The sequence below is a fragment of the Oncorhynchus nerka genome, linkage group LG9b, assembly GCF_034236695.1.
Source record: "Oncorhynchus nerka isolate Pitt River linkage group LG9b, Oner_Uvic_2.0, whole genome shotgun sequence".
Lineage (NCBI taxonomy): Eukaryota > Metazoa > Chordata > Actinopteri > Salmoniformes > Salmonidae > Oncorhynchus > Oncorhynchus nerka.
The window spans coordinates 41,346,707-41,369,912 of NC_088424.1; the positions used below are offsets into that span (position 1 = coordinate 41,346,707).

General features: G+C 45.9%; 1 protein-coding gene across 1 annotated transcript; it reads left to right on the forward strand.

Annotated features, from left to right (window-relative positions):
• The first annotated feature begins 211 nt into the window (after positions 1-211).
• LOC115117559 (uncharacterized protein in mobD 3'region-like) lies at positions 212-1,088 on the forward strand. Its single transcript, XM_029646032.1, has 2 exons — positions 212-242; positions 436-1,088. Exons 1-2 carry the CDS (start codon positions 212-214, stop codon positions 1,086-1,088), a joined length of 684 nt encoding a protein of 227 aa, XP_029501892.1.
• The last annotated feature ends 22,118 nt before the right edge of the window (positions 1,089-23,206 follow it).

The window sequence follows — 23,206 nt, forward strand, 5'->3', positions numbered from 1 at the left end:
AGTCAGTCAGTTAGTCAGTCAGTCAGTCAGTCAGCCAGTCAGTCAGTCAGTCAGTCATTCAGTTAGTTAGTTAGTCAGTCAGTCAGTCAGACAGTTTGTCATTCAGTCAGTCAGTCAGTCAGTCAGTCAGTTAGTTAGTCAGTCAGTCAGTCAGTCAGTCAGTCAGTCAGTCAGTCAGTCAGTCAGTCAGTCAGTCAGTCAGTGTGGATGGATGGATGGATGGATGCCAGATCATATAAAAGGTATGTTTTAATGAGAAATGAGAGGAGGAATATCAGGAGGGAGAAGACCAGAGAAGATGAGAAAGTCTCAGGAGAAAACAGCCATTTAATCTGGAAATGTAGCTCTATTTTTAAACCTTGTCCTCTTTTCATGACTTTACAGGGGTCACATGTCAAAGCAGTGACTTGGAGTCTTTATAAATCCCTTTAACAGTTTTTTGTACGACGTCCAACATTCCCAATTTCCTCACTGACTTCAACCTTGCTGACTTCAACCTCACTGACTTCAACCTCACTGATTTGAACCTCATTGACTTCAACCTCGCTGACTTCAATCTCACTGACTTCAACCTCACTGACTTCAACCTTGCTGACTTCGACCTCACTTACTTCAACCTCACTGACTTCAACCTCATTGACTTCGATCTCGCTGACTTCGGTCTCGCTGGCTTCGACCTCATTGACTTCGGTTTCGCTGGCTTTGACCTCATTGACTTCAACCTCGCTGACTTCGACCTCACTGACTTCGACCTCATTGACTTCGACCTCTCTGACTTCGACCTCATTGGCTTCGACCTCACTGACCTCGACCTCGCTGACTTCGACCTCACTGACTTCGACCTCAATGACTTCAACCTCAATGACTTCGACCTCACTGACTTCAACCTCATTGACTTCGACCTCATTGACTTCACCCTCATTGACTTCGATCTCATTGACTTCACCCTCATTGACTTCGATCTCACTGACTTCGATCTCGCTGACTTCAACCTTGTTGACTTCAACCTCACTGACTTCGACCTCATTGACTTCAAACTCACTGACTTCAAACTCACTGACTTCAACCTCACTTTAGGTGAGAACTGACCTGTCCACCCACTCTCTGGTTGCGTCCCAAATGGTAATATATTCCCTATATAGTTCACTACTTTTGACCAGAGCCTTATGGGAAGGAACATGAGGGGTGTGTCTTTGTTAAGGAGAGGAGAGGAGGGGTGAGAGGAGGGGTGTGTCTTTGTTAAGGAGAGGAGAGGAGGGGTGAGAGGAGGGGTGTGTCTTTGTTAAGGAGAGGAGAGGAGGGGTGTGTCTTTGTGTGTGTGTGTGTGTGTGTGTGTGTGTGTGTGTGTGTGTGTGTGTGTGTGTGTGTGTGTGTGAGTGTGTGAGTGTGTGTGTGTGTGTGTTAGGCAGCCTATTCCCCAGCCAGCCATCACATCTCTGCCAGGGACTTACCTCTATATAATTACAGTTAAACAAGTCAGAAAGGCTCCATGGCAACAGGATGAGCCTGGCATGCTACAGGGAGAACAACAATGAGAGAGGATAGTTTAATCCCAGATGGCACTCTCTTCCCTATGGGCCCTGGTCAAATGTAGTGCACTATATAGAGAATAGTGTGTTGTTTGGGATTGCAGGAAGGGAGGTGCCGTGAAGCATCTGATTCCCCCAAAGTGTTCTGGGATACCAAACACACACAATTAAAACAAATGTCCTAGCTCATATATGTCTTAGTCTGTGGGGTACAGGGTAGTAGATATGCACACATCTATGTTTGTTGTTGAACAGTTGCTTTAACCAGAAAACCTTACCCTTCAACCCCTACAGCACCTTTTGGCTTTACACTAGACTTTAAACTTGATACAGTTTAAAATGAACTCACACAAGTGGATTACACATCGGTTATATACAACTAGGTACCATCAGTCACACATAGTATCAAACATGTGTTTTAAGTCTCTCTGAGTAACACTTACAGTAGAGTAGAGTGCACAGCATCACTTGAGGAGTGAGTAGACTGTAATATACTTCCTGTGTCCCAAACGATGCCCTATGCATGATATAATCCAATAGCGTGCCATTTGGGATGTATCCTAAGATACTGTAAGAAGTGATGTGAGTCTGACACTTCTTGCTGGCTTTAATGCATAAAGCTCTGACTTAAAAACCCGACACATCTTTTATCTCCTCCTCAAAAGAGTTGCATCCACTTTATTTAATAATTCATCAGACGTCATCTCCCTCTCTATAAGCGTCCGGGCTTGTTAAAATGTGTCTGTAGCTCACAGCTCTCTGGAGCTGCTGCCTGCTTGCGTTGGTTGGTTGGTTTCTCCATTATCTCAGATCTCAGTGAGAGGTTATTGAGCTGGAGGAAGTCAGTTTCAATGTCTTTAAACAGTGTACGCTCAATACCAGGGCCAGGATTCACGCCAAAGAACAGTGCGTAGCGCTTCACATTTAAAGGTAACTTCTGCTTCAGCTGACATCTGCAGCGTCCACAGTGAATGCGTTTACAGCCAACATCTGTGAAATTCCCTTAAAAAGGTGCATTGACGATAGTAAAGTGCAATGCGCTAAAACACGCTTTTGAATGAATCCCGACCTAGGTCCTCCATCACAGGCATCAGAACCATGTTTATGTTCAGAGAGAAAAAGGAAAGAGATAAAATTAGTAAAAAGGAAATGTTGAACTATGATCTCTTGCATGCACATGTCTATACAAAAGTATGTGGACACACCTTCAAACTAGTGAAACGGCCTTACTGAAGAGGTCAATACCTTTCAATGTGGCACCGTCATAGGATGCCACCTTTTCCAACAAGTCAGTTCATCAAATTTCTGCCCTGCTAGTGCTGCCCCGGTCAAATGTAAGGGCTGTTATTGTGAAGTGGAAACATCTAGGAGCAACAATGGTTGAGCCTCAAAGTGGTAGGCCACACAAAAATTGTCTGTCCTCAGTTGCAACACTCACCACAGAGTTCCAAACTGTCAGGAGACTAATACCAATGAATAGTGGCAACTGTAAAGTTTGGTGGAGGAGGAGTAATGGTCTGGGGCTGTTTTTCATGGTTCGGGCTAGGACCCTTAGTTCTAGAGACAGAGACAGACAGAGAGACAAAGAGACAGAGAGAGAGAAACAGACTCAATTTGGCATGAGGGTCTAAAAGGGTTTGGCATGAGGGTTATAAAATCCATGTACACAAACAACAAGCAGTTAAAATAGGCAAAAAACACACATTTCTTCCCAAAGGGCCGTGGGGTGAGACAGGGATGCAGCTTAAGCCCCACCCTCTTCAACACATATATATATACATATATATATATATATCAATAATTTGGCGATGTCACGTTCTGACCTTAGTTCCTTTGATTTGTCTTTGTTTTAGTATGGTCAGGGCGTGAGTTGGGTGGGTTGTCTATGCTTGTCACGTTCTGACCATAGTTCTTTTGTGTTTTCCTTGTTTTAGTGTTGGTCAGGACGTGAGCTGGGTGGGCATTCTATGTTGTGTGTCTAGTTTGTCCGTTTCTATGTATGGCCTGATATGGTTCTCAATCAGAGGCAGGTGTTAGTCATTGTCTCTGATTGGGAACCATATTTAGGTAGCTTGTTTTGTGTTGGAGTTTGTGGGTGGTTGTTTCCTGTCTTTGTGTTCTCTGCACCAGATAGGACTGTTTCGGGTTTTGCCACGGTTGTTATTTTGTATATGTGTAGTGTTCACGTTATCGTCTTTTATTAAACATGTTGAACACGAACTACGCTGCATTTTGGTCCTCCTCTCCTTCGACGGAAGAAAACTGTTACAATGTTCCGTTTTCTATGTTGTGTTTGCGTTTGGCCTGGTATGGTTCTCAATCAGAGGCAGGTGTCGTTAGTTGTCTCTGATTGAGAATCATACTTAGGTAGCCTTTTCCCACTTCTGTTTCGTGGGTGTTTGTTTTCTGTTTAGTGTTTGTCACCGTACAGAACTGTTTCGTTTGGTTTAGTTTCATTCTCTCGTTATTTTGTTTTCTGGTGTTCATGGAAATAAAGTATCATTATGGACACTTACCACGCTGCGCATTGGTCCGATCTCTCCTACTCCTCCTCAGAGGAAGAAAACAAGCGTTACAGGCGAGGGCACTAGAACAGTCTGCAGCACCCAGCCTCACCCTACTAGAATCTGAAGTCAAATGTCTACTGTTTGCTGATGATATGGTGCTTCTGTCACCAACCAAGGAGGGCATACAGCAGCACCTGGATCTTCTGCACAGACTCTGTCAGACCTGGGCCCTGACAGACCTGGGCCCTGATAGTACATCTCAGAAAGACCAAAAATGGTCCAGTTGCCACAACCACAAATATAAATTCCATCTAGGCACCATTTCCCTAGAGCACACAAACTATACATACCTTGGCCTAAACATCAGCGACACAGGTAACTTCCACAAAGCTGTGAACGATCTGAGAGTCAAGGCAAGAAGGGTATTCTATGCCATCAAATGGAAATCTGTCGTTCTGCCCCTGAACAGGCAGTTAACCCACTGTTCCTAGGCCGTCATTGAAAATAAGAATTTGTTCTTAACTGACTTGCCTGGTTAAATAAAGGTAAAATAAAAATAAATACCAATTAGGATCTTGCTAAAAAATACTTGAATCAGTTATAGAACCCATTGCCCTTTATGGTTGTGAGGTCTGGGGTCTGCTCACCCAGTTATAGAACCCATTGCCCTTTATGGTTGTGAGGTCTGGGGTCTGCTCACCCAGTCATAGAACCCATTGCCCTTTATGGTTGTGAGGTCTGGGGTCTGCTCACCCAGTCATAGAACCCATTGCCCTTTATGGTTGTGAGGTCTGGGGTCTGCTCACCCAGTCATAGAACCCATTGCCCTTTATGGTTGTGAGGTCTGGGGTACTCTCACCAACCAAGAATTCACATCTACAACGTAGAACACCAAATAATGCATGCAGAGCAGAATTAGGCCGATACCCGCTAATGATCAAAATCCAGAAAAGAGCCGTTAAATTCTCCAACCACCTGAAAGGAAGCGATTCCCAAACCTTCCATAACAAAGTCATCACCTACAGAGCGATGAACCTGGAGAAGAGTCCCCCAAGCAAGCTGGTTCTGGGGCTCTGTTCAAAAAACACAAACACACCGCACAGTCCCAGGACAGCAACACAATTAGACCCAACCAAATCATGAGAAAACAAAAAGATAATTACTTGACACATTGGAAAGAATTAACAAAAAAACTAGAGAGGGTACACAGTGGCAGAATACCTCACTACTGTGACTGACCCAAACTTAAGGAAAGCTTTGACTATCTACAGACTCAATGATAATAGCATTGCTATTGAGAAAGGCCGCCTTAGGCAGATATGGCTCTCAAGAAAAGACAGGCTATGTGCTCACTGCCCACAAAATGAGGTGGAAACTGAGCTGCACTTCCTAACCTCCTGCCCAATGTATGACCGTATTAGAGACACACATTTCCCTCAGATTACACAGATCCACAACGACTTCGAAAACAAACCCAATTTGATAAACTCCCATATCTACTGGGTGAAATACCAGAGCGTGCCATCACAGCAGCAAGATTTGTGACTTGTTGTCACAAGAAAAGGTCAACCAGTGAAGAACAAACACCATTGTAAATACAACCTGTATATATGTTGATTTATTTTCCCTTTAGTACTTTAACCATTTGTACATCGTTACAACACTGTATATATACATTATGACAGTTGTAATGTCTATTCTTTAGAACTTCTGTGAGTGTAATGTTTACTGTTCATTTTATTGTTTATTTCACTTTGTATATTATCTACTTCACTTGCTTTGGCAATGTTAACATATGTTTCTCACGCCAATAAAGCCGCTTGAATTGAATTGATTGACAGACAAAGACAGACAGAGACAGAGATAGAGAGAGATAGACAGAGAGCGATATACAGAGACAGTGAGACTGTGGGTGGCCCACAGAGGCTCAGTGACTGGGGGAAAGTTTGGCAACACAGCAAAAATGACAGAAACATGATGCAGCCTATTCTTACCAACCAAATGATCATGTCCAGTCCACAACCTTTGCATTGCACAAGTGGTGCAGCCACAGCCGCACGCCAGCAATTGGAACTGGCCCAGTCAGAACCGGCCCAGTCAGAACCGAAGTATGTACTACTCCCACAACCATGGCAACTTCCTAGACAACATTTTACTGTAATAGTGAAGGTATAAACTTGGCAGTAGAAAGCCTAAACAGTATGTTTGACCTTTCAGTTTCCCTATCAAATCTAAAAATGTCAAACAGACAACCTAAGACAATAACAATGACAAATGGTTTTATGAACAATAAAAAAAAACTAAGAAAGAAATTGAGAAACCTATCCAACTATAAACATTGAGAGGGCCCTAGTGGAGCCAGCTGGTTGAGTGGGCCCTAGTGGAGTCAGCTGGTTGAGTGGGCCCTAGTGGAGTCAGCTGGTTGAGTGGGCCCTAGTGGAGTCAGCTGGTTGAGTGGGCCCTAGTGGAGTCAGCTGGTTGAGTGGGCCCTAGCGGAGCCAGCTGGTTGAGTGGGCCCTAGTGGAGCCAGCTGGTTGAGTGGGCCCTAGTGGAGCCAGCTGGTTGAGTGGGCCCTAGCGGAGCCAGCTGGTTGAGTGGGCCCTAGTGGAGTCAGCTGGTTGAGTGGGCCCTAGAGGAGTCAGCTGGTTGAGTGGGCCCTAGTGGAGTCAGCTGGTTGAGTGGGCCCTAGTGGAGTCAGCTGGTTGAGTGGGCCCTAGTGGAGTCAGCTGGTTGAGTGGGCCCTAGTGGAGTCAGCTGGTTGAGTGGGCCCTAGTGGAGTCAGCTGGTTGAGTGGGCCCTAGTGGAGTCAGCTGGTTGAGTGGGCCCTAGTGGAGTCAGCTGGTTGAGTGGGCCCTAGTGGAGCCAGCTGGTTGAGTGGGCCCTAGTGGAGTCAGCTGGTTGAGTGGGCCCTAGTGGAGTCAGCTGGTTGAGTGGGCCCTAGCGGAGTCAGCTGGTTGAGTGGGCCCTAGCGGAGCCAGCTGGTTGAGTGGGCCCTAGCGGAGCCAGCTGGTTGAGTGGGCCCTAGCGGAGCCAGCTGGTTGAGTGGGCCCTAGCGGAGCCAGCTGGTTGAGTGGGCCCTAGTGGAGCCAGCTGGTTGAGTGGGCCCTAGCGGAGCCAGCTGGTTGAGTGGGCCCTAGTGGAGTCAGCTGACTGAGTGGGCCCTAGTGGAGCCAGCTGGTTGAGTGGGCCCTAGTGGAGCCAGCTGGTTGAGTGGGCCCTAGTGGAGCCAGCTGGTTGAGTGGGCCCTAGTGGAGCCAGCTGGTTGAGTGGGCCCTAGCGGAGCCAGCTGGTTGAGTGGGCCCTAGCGGAGCCAGCTGGTTGAGTGGGCCCTAGTAGAGCCAGCTGGTTGAGTGGGCCCTAGTGGAGTCAGCTGACTGAGTGGGCCCTAGTGGAGCCAGCTGGTTGAGTGGGCCCTAGTGGAGCCAGCTGGTTGAGTGGGCCCTAGTGGAGCCAGCTGGTTGAGTGGGCCCTAGTGGAGCCAGCTGGTTGAGTGGGCCCTAGCGGAGCCAGCTGGTTGAGTGGGCCCTACCTGAGTCTACGCCTTCACTGAATCACTAAAACAATACAGAAATACACGGAAAAAGAAGGAACAACACGTCTGAAATCAGCTCAATGTAATTTAAGAAAATTGGAACATACTAAACAAACAACAACACAAAGAGTTATCAATCCAAAGCAGAGATGTGTGGATAAACAACTTCTCCAATCTTTTTGGCTGTTTAACAAAGAACCAACAGCAAAAACATATACATAATCAATTACAAATCTTAGAATCAGCTATTAAAGACTACCAGAACCCACTGGATTCTCCAATTACATTGAAATTATCCTACATGAAATGAACAAATATACAGAACAAAAATTCCAATTGGCTATACTTAATCTCTTTAACATCAACCTTAGCTCTGGCATCTTCCCCAATACTTGGAACCAAGGACTGATAATCCCAATCCACAAAAGTGGAGACAAATTTGACCCCAATAACTACCAAGGGATATACCTCAACGGCAACCTTGGGAAAATCATCTGCATTATCATCAACAGCAGACTTGTACATTTCCTCAGTGAAAACAATGTGCTGAGCAATTTAAAAAACAAACAAATTATCATATGACAGACCATGTATTCACCCTGCACACTCTAATTGACAAAAAAATAAACCAAAGTGGGGTTGGGGGAAAAACATACGACATTATAAAATCCATGTACACAAACAACAAGTGTGTGGTTAAAATGGTCAAAAACACACACATTTCTTTCCACAGGGCTGTGGGGTGAGACAGGGATGCAGCTTAAGCCCCACCCTCTTCAACATATATATCAACGAATTGGCGAGGGCACTAGAGCAGTCTACAGCACCCGGCCTCACCCTACTTGAATCTGAAGTCGAATGTCTACAGTCTGCTGATGGTCTGGTACTTCTGTCCCCAACTAAGGAGGGCGTACAGCAGCACCTGGATTGCTATTGAGAATGTCACCTTAGGCAGGCCTGGCTCTCAAGAGAACACAGGCTATGTGCACACTGCCCACAAAATGAGGTGGAAACTGAGTTGCACTTCCTAAACTGAGTTGCACACTGCCAAATGTACAACGATATATGAGACACACATTTCCCTCAGATTACAAGGACCCCAAAATAATTTGAAAACAAATTAAATATTGATAAGCTCCTGTATCTGTTAGGTGAAATACCACAGTGTGCAATCATTGCAGAAAAATGTGTGACCTGGTGCGATAAGAAAAGGGTAACCAGTAGAGAACAAACACCACAATAAATAGAACCTAGGCTGTAATTTATGTTGATTTATTTTCCCTCGCCATTTATATTTATACTTTTTGCATATACAGCGCCAGCTCGTTGAGTGGGCCCTAGTGGAGCCAGCTGGTTGAGTGGGCCCTAGTGGAGTCAGCTGGTTGAGTGGGCCCTAGTGGAGCCAGCTGGTTGAGTGGGCCCTAGTGGAGTCAGCTGGTTGAGTGGGCCCTAGTGGAGTCAGCTGACTGAGTGGGCCCTAGTGGAGTCAGCTGGTTGAGTGGGCCCTAGTGGAGTCAGCTGGTTGAGTGGGCCCTAGTGGAGCCAGCTGGTTGAGTGGGCCCTAGTGGAGCCAGCTGGTTGAGTGGGCCCTAGTGGAGCCAGCTGGTTGAGTGGGCCCTAGTGGAGTCAGCTGGTTGAGTGGGCCCTAGTGGAGTCAGCTGGTTGAGTGGGCCCTAGTGGAGCCAGCTGGTTGAGTGGGCCCTAGTGGAGCCAGCTGGTTGAGTGGGCCCTAGTGTAGCCAGCTCTTTGAGTGGGCCCTAGTGGAGCCAGCTGGTTGAGTGGGCCCTAGCGGAGCCAGCTGGTTGAGTGGGCCCTAGTGGAGTCAGCTGACTGAGAGGGCCCTAGTGGAGTCAGCTGGTTGAGTGGGCCCTAGCGGAGCCAGCTGGTTGAGTGGGCCCTAGTGGAGTCAGCTGACTGAGAGGGCCCTAGTGGAGTCAGCTGGTTGAGTGGGCCCTAGTGGAGCCAGCTGGTTGAGTGGGCCCTAGCGGAGCCAGCTGGTTGAGTGAGCCCTAGCGGAGCCAGCTGGTTGAGTGGGCCCTAGTGGAGTCAGCTGACTGAGAGGGCCCTAGTGGAGTCAGCTGGTTGAGTGGGCCTTAGTGGAGTCAGCTGGTTGAGTGGGCCCTAGCGGAGCCAGCTGGTTGAGTGGGCCCTAGTGGAGCCAGCTGGTTGAGTGGGCCCTAGTGGAGCCAGCTGGTTGAGTGGGCCCTAGTGGAGTCAGCTGACTGAGAGGGCCCTAGTGGAGTCAGCTGGTTGAGTGGGCCCTAGTGGAGCCAGCTGGTTGAGTGGGCCCTAGTGGAGCCAGCTAGTTGAGTGGGCCCTAGTGGGGCAAGCTGGTTGAGTGGGCCCTAGCGGAGCCAGCTGGTTGAGTGGGCCCTAGCGGAGCCAGCTGGTTGAGGTGGCCCTAGTGTAGCCAGCTGGTTGAGTGGGCCCTAGTGGAGCCAGCTGGTTGAGTGGGCCCTAGCGTAGCCAGCTCTTTGAGTGGGCCCTAGTGTAGCCAGCTCTTTGAGTGGGCCCTAGTGGAGCCAGCTGGTTGAGTGGGGCCTAGCAGAGCCAGATGGTTGAGTGGGCCCTAGCGTAGCCAGCTCTTTGAGTGGGCCCTAGTGGAGCCAGCTCGTTGAGTGGGGCCTAGCGGAGCCATCTGGTTGAGTGGGCCCTAGCGGAGCCAGCTGGTTGAGTGGGCCCTAGCGGAGCCAGCTGGTTGAGATGGCCCTAGCGGAGCCAGCTGGTTGAGTGGGCCCTAGCGGAGCCAGCTGGTTGAGGTGGCCCTAGTGTAGCCAGCTGGTTGAGTGGGCCCTAGTGGAGCCAGCTGGTTGAGTGGGCCCTAGCGTAGCCAGCTCTTTGAGTGGGCCCTAGTGTAGCCAGCTCTTTGAGTGGGCCCTAGTGGAGCCAGCTGGTTGAGTGGGGCCTAGCAGAGCCAGATGGTTGAGTGGGCCCTAGCGTAGCCAGCTCTTTGAGTGGGCCCTAGTGGAGCCAGCTCGTTGAGTGGGGCCTAGCGGAGCCATCTGGTTGAGTGGGCCCTAGCGGAGCCAGCTGGTTGAGTGGGCCCTAGCGGAGCCAGCTGGTTGAGATGGCCCTAGCGGAGCCAGCTGGTTGAGTGGGCCCTAGCAGAGCCAGCTGGTTGAGTGGGCCCTAGCGTAGCCAGCTGGTTGAGTGGGCCCTATAGCAGAGCCAGCTGGTTGAGTGGGCCCTAGTGTAGCCAGCTGGTTGAGTGGGTCCTAGCAGAGCCAGCTGGTTGAGTGGGCCCTAGCGTAGCCAGCTGGTTGAGTGGGCCCTATAGCAGAGCCAGCTGGTTGAGTGGGCCCTAGTGGAGGGTGGGGGAATCCTGGCTTTGAAAAGAGGCGATTCAAAAAGAGAATGTTTGCGGTAAATGGATCAAATCATTTGAAACACTCCAGGGGCGGATCAAAGATTCATGGAGAGGGGGACCAACCCTCCGCAGTCTGATTGACGTGCATGTGTGTGAGGGGGGAAAGGATGTCATCAGGTACAGTGCATTCAGACCCCTTGACTTTTTCCACGTTTTGTTGCGTTACAGCCTTATTCTAAAATGGATTAAATAGTCCCCCCCTCATCAATCTACACACAATACCCCATAACCTTCACCAACAGTCTGAAGTCCTGAGCGCTCTGGAGCAGGTTTTCATCAAGGTTCTCTCTGTACATTGCTCTGTTCATCTTTCCCTCGATCCTGACTACAGTCTCAGTCCCTGCCGCTGAAAAACATCTCCACAGCATGATGCTGCCACCACCATGCTTCACTGTAGGGATGGTGCCAGGTTTCCTCCAGACGTGACGCTTGACATTCAGGCCAAAGATTTCAATCTTGGTTTCATCAGACCAGAGAATCTTGTTTCTTACGGTGTGAGAGTCCTTTAGGTGCCGTTTGACAAACTCCAAGCGGGCTGTTATGTGCCTTTTACTGAGGAGTGGCTTCCGTAGCCACTATACCATAATGGCCTGATTGGTGGAGTGCTGCAGAGATGGTTGTCCACTTTTTTGAGCTAAAAGACAATGGCCAGAGCTTACCCATGATGTTACACAGTGATGTACAGCGCATTCAGAGAGTATTCACACCCCTTTACTTTTCTTACATTTTGTTGTGTTACAGCCTGAATTTGTGTCACTGATTTGCACACAATACCACAAAATGTCAGTGTAATTTTGTTTTAGAAAACATTTTAGAAATCCATAAAAAAATTTAAGCTGAAATGTCTTTAGTTAATATGTATTCAATGCCTTTATTATGGCCTAAATAAGTTCAGGAGTAAAAATGGGCTGAACAATTCACATAACAAGTTGCATTGGACGTGTTCAACAATAGTGGTTAACATGATTTTTGAATGACTCTCTCTAACACACACATTCAATTATCTGTAAGGTCTCTCAATCGAGCAGTGAATTTCAAGCAGATTCAACTTCAAAGACCAGGGAGGTTTTACAATGCCTCACAAAGAAGGTCACCGATTGGTAGATGTGTAACAAAAAAAATATCCCTTTGAGAATGGTAATGTTATTAATTAGGCTTTGGATGGTGTATCAATACACTCAGTCACTACAAAGATACAGATATCCTTCCTAACTGCGGCAGGTAGCCTAGCGGTTAGAGGGGCGAGCAAGCAGACAGAGGTTTCCAGAAATCGTGCTGGCAACCGGAGGGTTGCTGGTATCAAATCCTAGATGCCATTGCCTGCCGTTGTGCCCCTTGAGCAAGGCACATAATCCCCCACAACAGCTCCCAGGGGGCACAGTATGGCAGCCCCCTCACCTCTCCAAAACCTGTATGTGTATGTATGTTTGTCTTTTGGAGGGGCTGGGTTAAAAGTGGAAGATATATTTCTGTTGGACCTTGTGTGCAATTGACCAATATAAATATCTTAATCTTATCTTCTTCACTCAGTTGCCGGAGAGCAAGGAAACCACTCAGGGATTTCACCATGAGGCCAATAGTGATTTTTAAAACAGTTACAGAGTTTAATGGTTGTGATAGGAGAAAACTGAGGATGGATCAACAACATTGTAGTTACTCCACAATACTAACCTAAATGACAGAGTGAAAAGAAGGAAGCCTGTACAGAATACACATATTCCAAAACATGCATCCTGTTTGCAATAAGATACTTAAGTAAAACTACAAAAAATGTGGCAAAGAAATGTACTTTATGTACTGAATGCAAAGCGTTATGTTTGGGGCAAATCCAACACAACACATCACTGAGTACCACTCTTCATATTTTCAAGCATGGTGGTGGTTGCATCATGCTATGGGTATGCTTGTCATCGGCAAGGACTAAGGAGTTTTTTTTATGATAAAAAGTAACGGAAAACAGCTATAAGCACAGGCAAAATCCTATAAGAAAGACCTTGTTCAGTCTGCTTTCCAACAGACATTGGGAGACAAATTCACCTTTTAGCAGGGTAATAACCTGAAACACAAGGTCAAATATACGCTGGAGTTGCATACCAATACAACATTGAATGTTCCTGAGTAGCTTAGTTACAGTTTTGACTGAAGTTGGCTTGAAACTCTGCAGAAAGACTTGAAAATGGCTGTCTAGCAATGATCAACAATCAACTTGACAGAGCTTGAAGAATTTTGAAAAGAATAATGTGAAAATATTGTACAATCCAGGTGTGCAAGACTCTTAGAGACTTACCCAGAAAGACTCACAGCTGTTATCGCTGCCAAATGTGATTCTAGCATGTATTGGCTCAGGGGTATGATACTTATGAAATATTCTATATTTCATTTTCAATAAATTTGCAAACCTTTTTTATAAACAAATTCTCACTGTGCCATATTTGGGCATTGTGTGTAGATGATTGAGAAATCAAAATAATTTAAATCCATTTTGAATTCAGGATGTAACACAACATAATGTGGAATAAGTCAAGGGGTATGAATACTTCCTGAATGCACTGTAGCTATTTGATCATGTCCATGTGCAAAAATGAATGCAGACTGGATTCTGACACGGTTTCAATTGAACTATCACAACGGCAAGAGTCAGACAAACGTCAACCCTCAACATGTCAACAGCACGTATAGGCACAGTTTAGATAAGACTCATCTCTTGACAGGTAGGCTGGTAGGCTTTTTCTGAAATATATTTGTATTATTACAGTATTACAATACAGCTAACCGATCGCTGCAGCTGTAAAAAGTCCATCTGTAAATAACCCACCCAATCTACCTACCTCATCCCCATTGTGTTTTTATTTACTTTTCTGCTCTTTTGCACACCAGTATTTCTACTTGCACATCATCATCTGCTCATTTATCACTCCAGTGTTAATCTGCTAAATTGTAAATACTTCGCTACTATTGGCCTATTTATTGCCTTACCTCCTCACGCCATTTGCACACACTGTATATAGACTCTCTTTTTTTCCTATTGTGTTATTGACTGTACGCTTGTTTATTCCATGTGTAACTCTGTGTTGTTGTTTGTGTTGCTTTATCTTGGCCAGGTCGCAGTTGTAAATGAGAACTTGTTCTCGACTGGCCTACCTGGTTAAATAAAGATGATAAAATAAAATGCCTGTCTTAACTGAAATGGTGCTCACATAACGTTAGCTAGTCACTGAGCTGTCAGTCAGTGGCCTTTTTGTTGTTATTTTTCTGCTACACGTTGAAATCACCACACCGTTCCCACCCACAGTTCCTGAATATGTATTAGCAGCCTGCGTCAGTCTTCGAAGTGGAACCTAAACCAGAATTGCCACTCTAGGACAGGAATGACTCAAAATAGGCGCTTCCTCTGAGGTTGTTCTTTTACATAATGGCCTGGACACACAGGCACACACAGAGCAGCCTACATCGATATGTGAAGACATTCCCTGCCATGACATATAGGGATTATATCACTTCTAGAACAACTATAGGGTTGCTAGGAGACAGGTAAATGAATACTAATTTCAATCTAATTCTAGGCTCTTCATAACCAGTATTTTCTGCCATGCAGGCTTACTCAATCAACCCTTATATGCGCTAGACCTTTAGTTCTATTGCAGGAATAGGAGAGACTAGAGTATGTCATTTCTGGTCCTCGTGTCCTGTCTCTGTCCCCTCGTGATGTGATGAAGCCCTTAGAGGAGTGTGTTTAATTCCGAGTGAAAGGAAGGTCGGGGTGTGTGGCTGAATGTCTGTGACTCACAATTAGCCACAGGTGCCCCCCAGACCTTATGATGACAAATTGATTTCCTCCCAGAACAGACTCTTCACTCATGTTCACCTACACCAGTAAGGAGACAGAGATGGAAAGAGAAAGATGTCAGCCTGCGTCCTTAATGCTACCCATTCCCTTTATAGTGCACTACTTTTGACCAAGGCCCCATTCCCTATATTTGTGCACTACTTTTGACCAGAGCCCCATTCCCTTTATAGTGCATTACTTTTGACCAAGGCCCCATTCCCTTTATAGTGCACTACTTTTGACCAAGGCCCCAATCCCTTTATAGTGCATTACTTTTGACCAAGGCCCCATTCCCTATATAGTGCACTACTTTTGACCAGAGCTCCATTCCCTATATTTGTGCACTATTTTTGACCAGAGCCCCATTCCCTATATTTGTGCACTACTTTTGACCAGGGCCCTATATGCCTTAAAGTAGTGCACTATAGGGCACAGGGTGCCATTTGGGAAGAAGCCTCTGTCTCCATTGCTAACCGACTGGAGGGGAATTGGGCTCCTCATTAGAATTAGCAGAGGGAAGTCGAATCAATATGTTATTCAGATCGCCTGCCTCACCGCTAAGAACCTCTGACAGGTCAGAGACACTCACCCCACAAAGGGAATTGGCGATCGACAGATAGATGCTGCTGCCCATGTGAGAGAAAAGGAAGAAGGGATAAGAGAAAGAAAGAAGATAGCAGGGAGGTTGCAGGGTGTTCGGTAGAATAAAGATAAAGACATCTAGAACATAGTTGTGTGGAGTGGTATTATTGTAATTGACAATGAACAGACATTTTAAGGCTTGAACAGAGTACAGTAGAACCCATAGAATTTGAATGATTCTAATGATTCTATAGTAGAAGCTCCACAGGTTCCCAGAAGAGGGCCACCAGGATGCTAGGGCAGGGCTGGAGGGAGAGAGGGCAGGAATTAGGAAGTAAAGCCCATGTCTCCTGGGAGATCAACATAACAGACAGGATACGCTGCACAGCTAATATTCTCATCTAAATAAAGAACATCAGAAGCTCTAGAGAGTCCGGTGGGTGAGCGTCGTCCTGTATATCCTGACATTGTGACTGTGAGCAGGTATCCCAGTTAACAGCAAACGTGCCCACAACTTTAGAGAACGTTCTCTTAAGAGTCTCATTAGGTTTTTAACTTTTCATACGAATGTTCCCATGATATGCATGTAATGTTTTCCATGAGACCATTCCCTTAATGTCAAATAGAATTCACCCATAGCGTGGTTGCCATGTTCTCACAACTTAAGACATGAATGTTCTAGACATGTTTCATTGGAACGTTGCAAGAACATCTATGTCCCCCAAAAAATCATTACACAACAAGTCTTCTAACTGTTGCCGAGCCAATCAAGGCCCTGATTGGTGAACCACTGATACATTCATAGCTCTTTGTCTGTTGTCAAGGGATACTCACACACAATGCTTTTAAAATACATGGTTTGCAACTTACATGCACTACATGCAGATAGCGTTCCAATTCATCCCAAAGTTGTTCGATGGGGTTGAGGTCAGGGCTCTGTGCAGGCCAGCCAAGTTCTTCCACACCGATCTAAACAAACTATTTCTATAAGGACTTTGCTTTGTGCATGGTAGCATTGTCATGCTGAAACAGGAAAGGGCCTTACACAAACTGTTGCCACAAAGTTGAAAACACAGAATTGTCAAGAATGTCATTGTATGTTGTAGCGTTCAGATTTCACTTCACTGGAACTAAGGGGACTATCCTGAACCATGATAAACAGCCCCAGACCATGCGTTGGGGCAGGTAGCGTTCTCTTGGCTTCCACCAAACCCAGATTTGTCTGTCGGACTGCCAGATGGTGAAGCAGGATTCATTATTCCAGAGAATACGTTTCCACTGCTCCAGAGTCAAATGGCGGCGAGAATTACACCACTCCAGCCGACACTTGACATTGTGCATGGTGATTTTAGGATTGTGTAAGGCTGCTCGGCCTTGGAAACTCGACAAACAGTTATTGTGTTGACGTTGCTTCCAGAGGCAGTTTGGAACTCAATAGTGAGTGTTGCAACCGAGGAATTTTTTTTTTTCTTTACTTGCTTCAGCAGTGTCGTTCTGTGAGCTTGTGTGGCCTACCACTTCGCAGCTGAGCCATTGTTTCTCCTAGACATTTCCACTTCACAATAACAGCACTTACAGTTGACCGGGGCAGCTCTAACAGGGCAGACATTTTACAAACTGACTTGTTGGAAAGGTGACATTCTATGTTGGTGCCATGTTGAAAGTCACTGAGCTCTTCAGTAAGGCCAATCTACTGCCAATGTTTGTCTATTTTTTATTTTATTTTTATTTCATCTTTATTTAACCAGGTAGGCCAGTTGAGAACAAGTTCTCATTTACAACTGCGCCCTGGCCAAGATCAAGCAAAGCAGTACGACACAAACAACACAGAGTTACACATGGAATAAACAAAAGTACAGTCAATAACACAATAGAAAAGTATATGTACAGTGTGTGCAAATGTAGTAAGGTTAGGGAGGTAAGGCAATAAATAGGCCATATTGGCGAAATAATTACAATTTAGCATTAACACTGGAGTGATTGATGTGCAGATGATGATGTGCAAGAAGAGATACTGGGGTGCAAAAGAGCAAAAATATATATACACATATGGGGATGAGGTAGTTGGGTGGCCTACTTACAGATGGGCTGTGTACAGGTACAGTGATCGACAATTTGTTCCAGTCATTGGCAGCAGAGAACTGGAAGGAAATGCGGCCAAAGGAGATGTTGGCTTTGTGGATGACCAGTGAAATATACCTGCTGAAGCACGTGCTATGGGTGAGGGTAGCTATGGTGACCAGTGAGCTGAGATAAGGCGGGGCTTTACCTAGCAAACACTTATAGATGACCTGGAGCCAGTGGGTTTGGCGACGAATATGTAACGATGGCCAACGAGAGCATACAGGTCGCAGTGGTGGGAAGTATATGGGGCTTTGGTGACAAAACGGATGGCACTGTGATAGACTACATCCAATTTGCTGAGTAGAGGTTGGAGGCTATTTTGTAAATGTCATCGCCAAAGTCAAGAATCGGTAGGATAGTCAGTTTTACAAGGGTATGTTCAGCAGCATGAGTGAAGGAGGCTTTGTTGTGAAATAGGAAGCCGATTCTAGATTTCATTTTGGTTTAGAGATGTATAATGTGAGTCTGGAAGGAGAGTTTACAGTCTAACCAGACACCTAGGTATTTGTAGTTGTCCACATATTCTAAGTCAGAACTGTCCAGAGTAGTGATGCTAGGGGGGCGGGCAGGTGTGGGCAGCGATCGGTTGAAGAGCATGCACTTAGTTTTACTTGCATTTTAGAGTAGTTGGAGGCCACGGAAGGAGTGTTGTATGGCATTGAAGCTCATTTGTAGGTTAGTTAGCACAGTGTCCAAAGAAGGGCCAGATGTATACAGAATGGGGTCGTCTGCGTACAGGTGGATGAGAGAATCACCAGCAGAAAGAGAGACATCATTGACATATACAGAGAAAAGAGTCGGCCTGAGAATTGAATCCTTTGGCACCCCCATAGAGACTGCCAGAGGTCCGGACAACAGGCCCTCCGATTTGACACACTGAACTCTAGCTGAGAAGTAGTTGGTGAACCAGGCAAGGCAGTCATTTAAGAACCCAAGGCTATTTAGTCTGCTGATAAGTATGCTGTGATTGACAGAGCCGAAAGCCTTGGCCAGGTTGATGAAGATGGCTGCACAGTACTGTATTTTATCGATGGCTGGTATGATATCATTTAGGACCTTGAGGGTGGCTGAGGTGCACCCATGACCAGCTTAGAAGCCAGATTGCATACTGGAGAAGGTACGGTGGGATTCGAAATGGTCGGTGATCTGTTTGTTAACTTGGCTTTCGAAGACTTTAAAAGGGCAGGGCAGGATGGATATAGGTCTGTAACAGTTTGGGTCTAGAGTGTCACCCCCTTTGAAGAGGGGGATGACCAGGGCAGCTTTCCAATCTGTAGGGATCTCAGACGAGACAAAAGAGATGTTGAACAGGCTGGTAATAGGGGTTGCAACAATTGCGGCGGATAATTTTAGAAAGAGAGGGTCCAGATTGTCTAGCCCAGCTGATTTGTAGGGATCCAGATTTTGCAGCACTTTCAGAACATCAGCTATCTGGATTTGGGTGAAGAAGAAGCGGGGGGGGGGCTTGGGCAAGTTGCTGCGGGATGAGCAGAGCTGTTGGCTGGGGTAGGTGTAGCCAGGTGGAAAGCATGGCCAGTCGTAGAAAAATGCTATTGAAATTCTCGATTATCGTAGATTTTCGGTGGTGACAGTATTTCCTAGCCTCAGTGCAGTGGGCAGCTGGGAGGAGGTGCTCTTATTCTCCATGGACTTCACGGTGTCCCAAAACGTTTTGGAATTAGTGCTACAGGACGCAAATTTCTGTTTGAAAAAGCTAGCCTTAGCTTTCCTAAATGACTGTGTATATTGGTTCCTGACTTCCCTGAAAAGTTGCATATCACGGGGCTATTCGATGCTAATGCTGTAGGCCACAGGATGTTTTTGTGCTGGTCAAGGGCAGTCAAGTCTGGATTGAACCAAGGGCTATATCTGTTCTTAGTTCTACATTTTTTGAATGGGGCAAGCTTATTTAAGATGGTGAGGAAAGAACAGGGGAGGAAAGAACAACCAGGCATCCTCTACTGACGGGATGAGGTCAATATCCTTCCAGGATACCCGGGCCAGGTCAATTGGAAAGGCCTGCTCGCTGAAGTGTTTTAGGGAGCGATTGACAGTGATGAGGGGTGGTCGTTTGACCGAGGACTCATTATGGACACAGGCAATGAGGCAGTGATGACTAAGATCCTGGTTGAAGACAGCAGAGGTGTATTTAGAGGGCAAGTTGGTCAGGATGATATCTATGATGGTGCCTGTGTTTACGGATTTAGGGTTGTACCTGGAAGGTTCCTTGATCATTTGTGTGAGATGGAGGGCATCTACCATAGATTGAAGGACGGCCGGGGTGCTAAACATGTCCCAGGTCACCTAACAGTACAAACTCTGAAGATAGATGGGGGGCAATCAATTCACATATGGTGTCTCGGGCACAGCTGGAGGCTGAGCGGGGTCTATAACAAGCGGCAACAGTGAGAGACTTATTTCTGGAAACTCTGCAGAACTTTGGCAGTTCTATCTTGACGTAAAACGTTGAAGTTGGGGATGGAAATGTCATAATTTTGGTGGCGTTCCTAACCCTAAACCAGGATTCAGACACGGCTAGGACATGAGGGTTGGCGGAGTGTGTTAAAGCAGTGAATAAAACAAATTTAGGGAGGAGGCTTCTGATGTTAACATGCATGAAACCAAGGCTTTTATGGTTACAGAAGTCATCAAATGAGAGCGACTGGGGAATAGGTGTGATGCTGGGGGCTACAAGGCCTGGGTTAAGCTCTACATCACCAGAGGAGGAGTAGGATAAGGGTTCGGCTAAAGGCTATAAGAACTGGTCGTCTAGTGCGTTGGGAACAGAGAATAAAAGGGGCAGATTTCTGGGCGTGGTAGAATAGATTCAGGCCATAATGTACAGACAAGGGTATGGTAGGATGTGAGAACAGTTGGGGTAAACCTAGGAATGAGTGATGATGAGAGAACTTGCATCTCTGGAGACTACAGCTAAGCCAGGTGAGGTCCCCCATGTGTTGGGTGTGTGACAAAAGAGCTATCTAAGGCATGTTGAGCTGGACTAGGGGCTTTTCAGTGAAATAAAACAATAACTAACCGAAACAGCAGAAGACAAGGCATATTGACATTGGAGAGAGGTATGTGTAGCCGAGTGATCATACGGTCCAATGAGCAGCAATAGCGGAGTATGTGAGCCGTTCTGTAGTCGCTACAATGCTAGGTGAGCGGGAGGCACGTCATTCAGAAAGCTAGCGGGCCGGGGAGCCAAGGCGATCTGGCTGAGGCATGAGTGCCTTTAGCGGCTCCCGGGCCCGACGTCATTTACACTGACCAACAAAAAAAGCACTCCCTGATGATTTCCTTAGGTAAGGCGTTATTCTGTAACGAACCGGCTGAGGCGTGAGAGCTGATGAGCCGGCTGAGACCTCCCCGGTTGCCTCGGTTGTTAACACCTGAGGAAAGAACCAAGGGGAGTGACAGATATAGGGAAGATAAACAAGGAGGTGAAGGAGTCCAGGTGAGTGTCATGAGGCGCCGGTGAGCTTCCCTGAGACAGTGTCTGACAGTTTGTGCAGAAACTCTTTGCTTGTGCAACCCCACAGTTTAATCAGCTGTCTGGGTGGCTGGTGTCAGACGATCCCGCAGGTGAAGGAGCGTGGAGGTCCTGGGCTAGCAATTTCTTTAAAACAATGTTGGAGGCGGTTTATGGTAGAGACATGAACGTTATATTCTCTGGCAACAGCTCTGGTGGACATTCCTACAGTCAGCATGCCAATTTCACCCTTCCTCAAAACTTGAGAAATCTGTGACTGTCACGATCGTCGTAGTGAGGAGACCAAGGCGCAGCGTGGTGTGAATACATACTTTTAATGAATTACGGAAAAAAACACGAAGTACACAAAACAAACAAACAAAATAATAAGACGAACGTGACCGCTGTCAATACTGTGTGCAAACATGTAACATCACATAGACAATAACCCACGAACCACAATACAAAACAGGCTACGTAAATATGGTTCCCATTCAGAGACAACGACAAACACCTGCCTCTGATTGAGAACCATATCAGGCCAAAACACATAGAAACAGACTAACTAGACATGCAACATAGAATGCCCACTCATATCACACCCTGACCAAACAAAACATAGAAACAAACAACGCAAATACTGGTCAGAGTGTGACAGTGACAAAACTGCACATTTTAGAGTGACCTTTTATTGTCCCCAGCACAAGGTGCACCTGTGTAATTACCATGCTGTTTAATCAGCTTCTTGATATGCCACCCCTGTCAAGTGGATGGATTATCTTGGCAAAGGAGAAATGCTAACTAACAGGAATGTAAACACATGTGCACAGAATTTGAGAGAAATATGCATTTTGTGCGTATGGAACATTTGTGGGATGTTTTTCTCAGCTTATAAAACATGGGACCAACACTTTACATGTTGTGTTTATATTTTTTGATCAATTTATTTAACATGCCGATAGAAAAATACTTCTCAAAGTAATATACAGGTAACTTGAAAAAGTAACTGCAGCAATATTACAATATTTGAAGATAGTAACTTGTTATATTACTCCTTTTCTCATAAAAGTAATATATTACTGTAAGTGATTCTGTTGTAATTTGTCTATTTTTCAACATTGAAACTTAGACGTGGAACTCTCTATTGTGTGTTGTTTTTGTAGGCCACCAGCACCAATGACAAACACTCAAACCACTGTCACAGTAAGGGATATCTCTGTGCTTATTGGGCCTGTATAACAATGGACACTCAAACATCAGGGGAGCATTATGGGTAACATTGTAAAAACATTCTCTCTCCCTAGAATTGTTAGCTGGGTCGCCAGCAAAACACTGTTTTTTGTAACCACACAGTCTTTATTTAGGTGAGCTTAAAAAAAGAGGTTTCCCTTTATATTTTAACTTCTCCTCCCAAATCAGGAAATAAACAGAAAGAACAGAAAAAGCCAACTTCAAAAGCCATCAAATGCTGCTCAATATATTTGTCACTTTGAAGGTGATATAAAAAAAAAACGAGTTGTTTTATCTTTGAATTAGTTTTTATCGTGGCTTTCTGACATCATCTCTGTTCTATAAATCTCCATAGATAAAACTTAATTTAAAACTTATTAAAGTGTACTGAGTGTACAAAACATTATGCTCTGTCCATGACATAGACTGACCAGGTGAGTCCAGCTGAAAGATATGATCCCTTATTGATGTCACTTGTTAAATCCCCTTCAAATCAGTGTAGATGAAGGGGGAGGAGCCAGGTTAAAGATGAAGGGGGAGGAGCCAGGTTAAAGATGAAGGGGAGGAGACGGGTTAAAGATGAAGGGGGAGGAGACGGGTTAAAGATGAAGGGGAGGCGACGGGTTAAAGATGAAGGGGAGGAGACGGGTTAAAGATGAAGGGGGAGGAGACGGGTTAAAGATGAAGGGGAGGAGACGGGTTAAAGATGAAGGGGGAGGAGACGGGTTAAAGATGAAGGGGGAGGAGCCAGGTTAAAGATGAAGGGGTGGAGACGGGTTGAAGATGAAGGGGAGGAGACGGGTTAAAGATGAAGGGGAGGAGACGGGTTAAAGATGAAGGGGAGGAGACGGGTTAAAGAAGGATTCTTAAGACTGGAGACAATTGAAGCATGGATTATGTATGTGTGCCATTCAGAGGGTGAATGGACAAGACAAAAGATTGAAGTGCCTTTGAACAGGGTGTGGTAGTAGTATGGTAGTAGTATGGTAGTAGTATGGTAGTAGTATGGTAGTAGGTGCCAGGCGCACCGGTTTGTA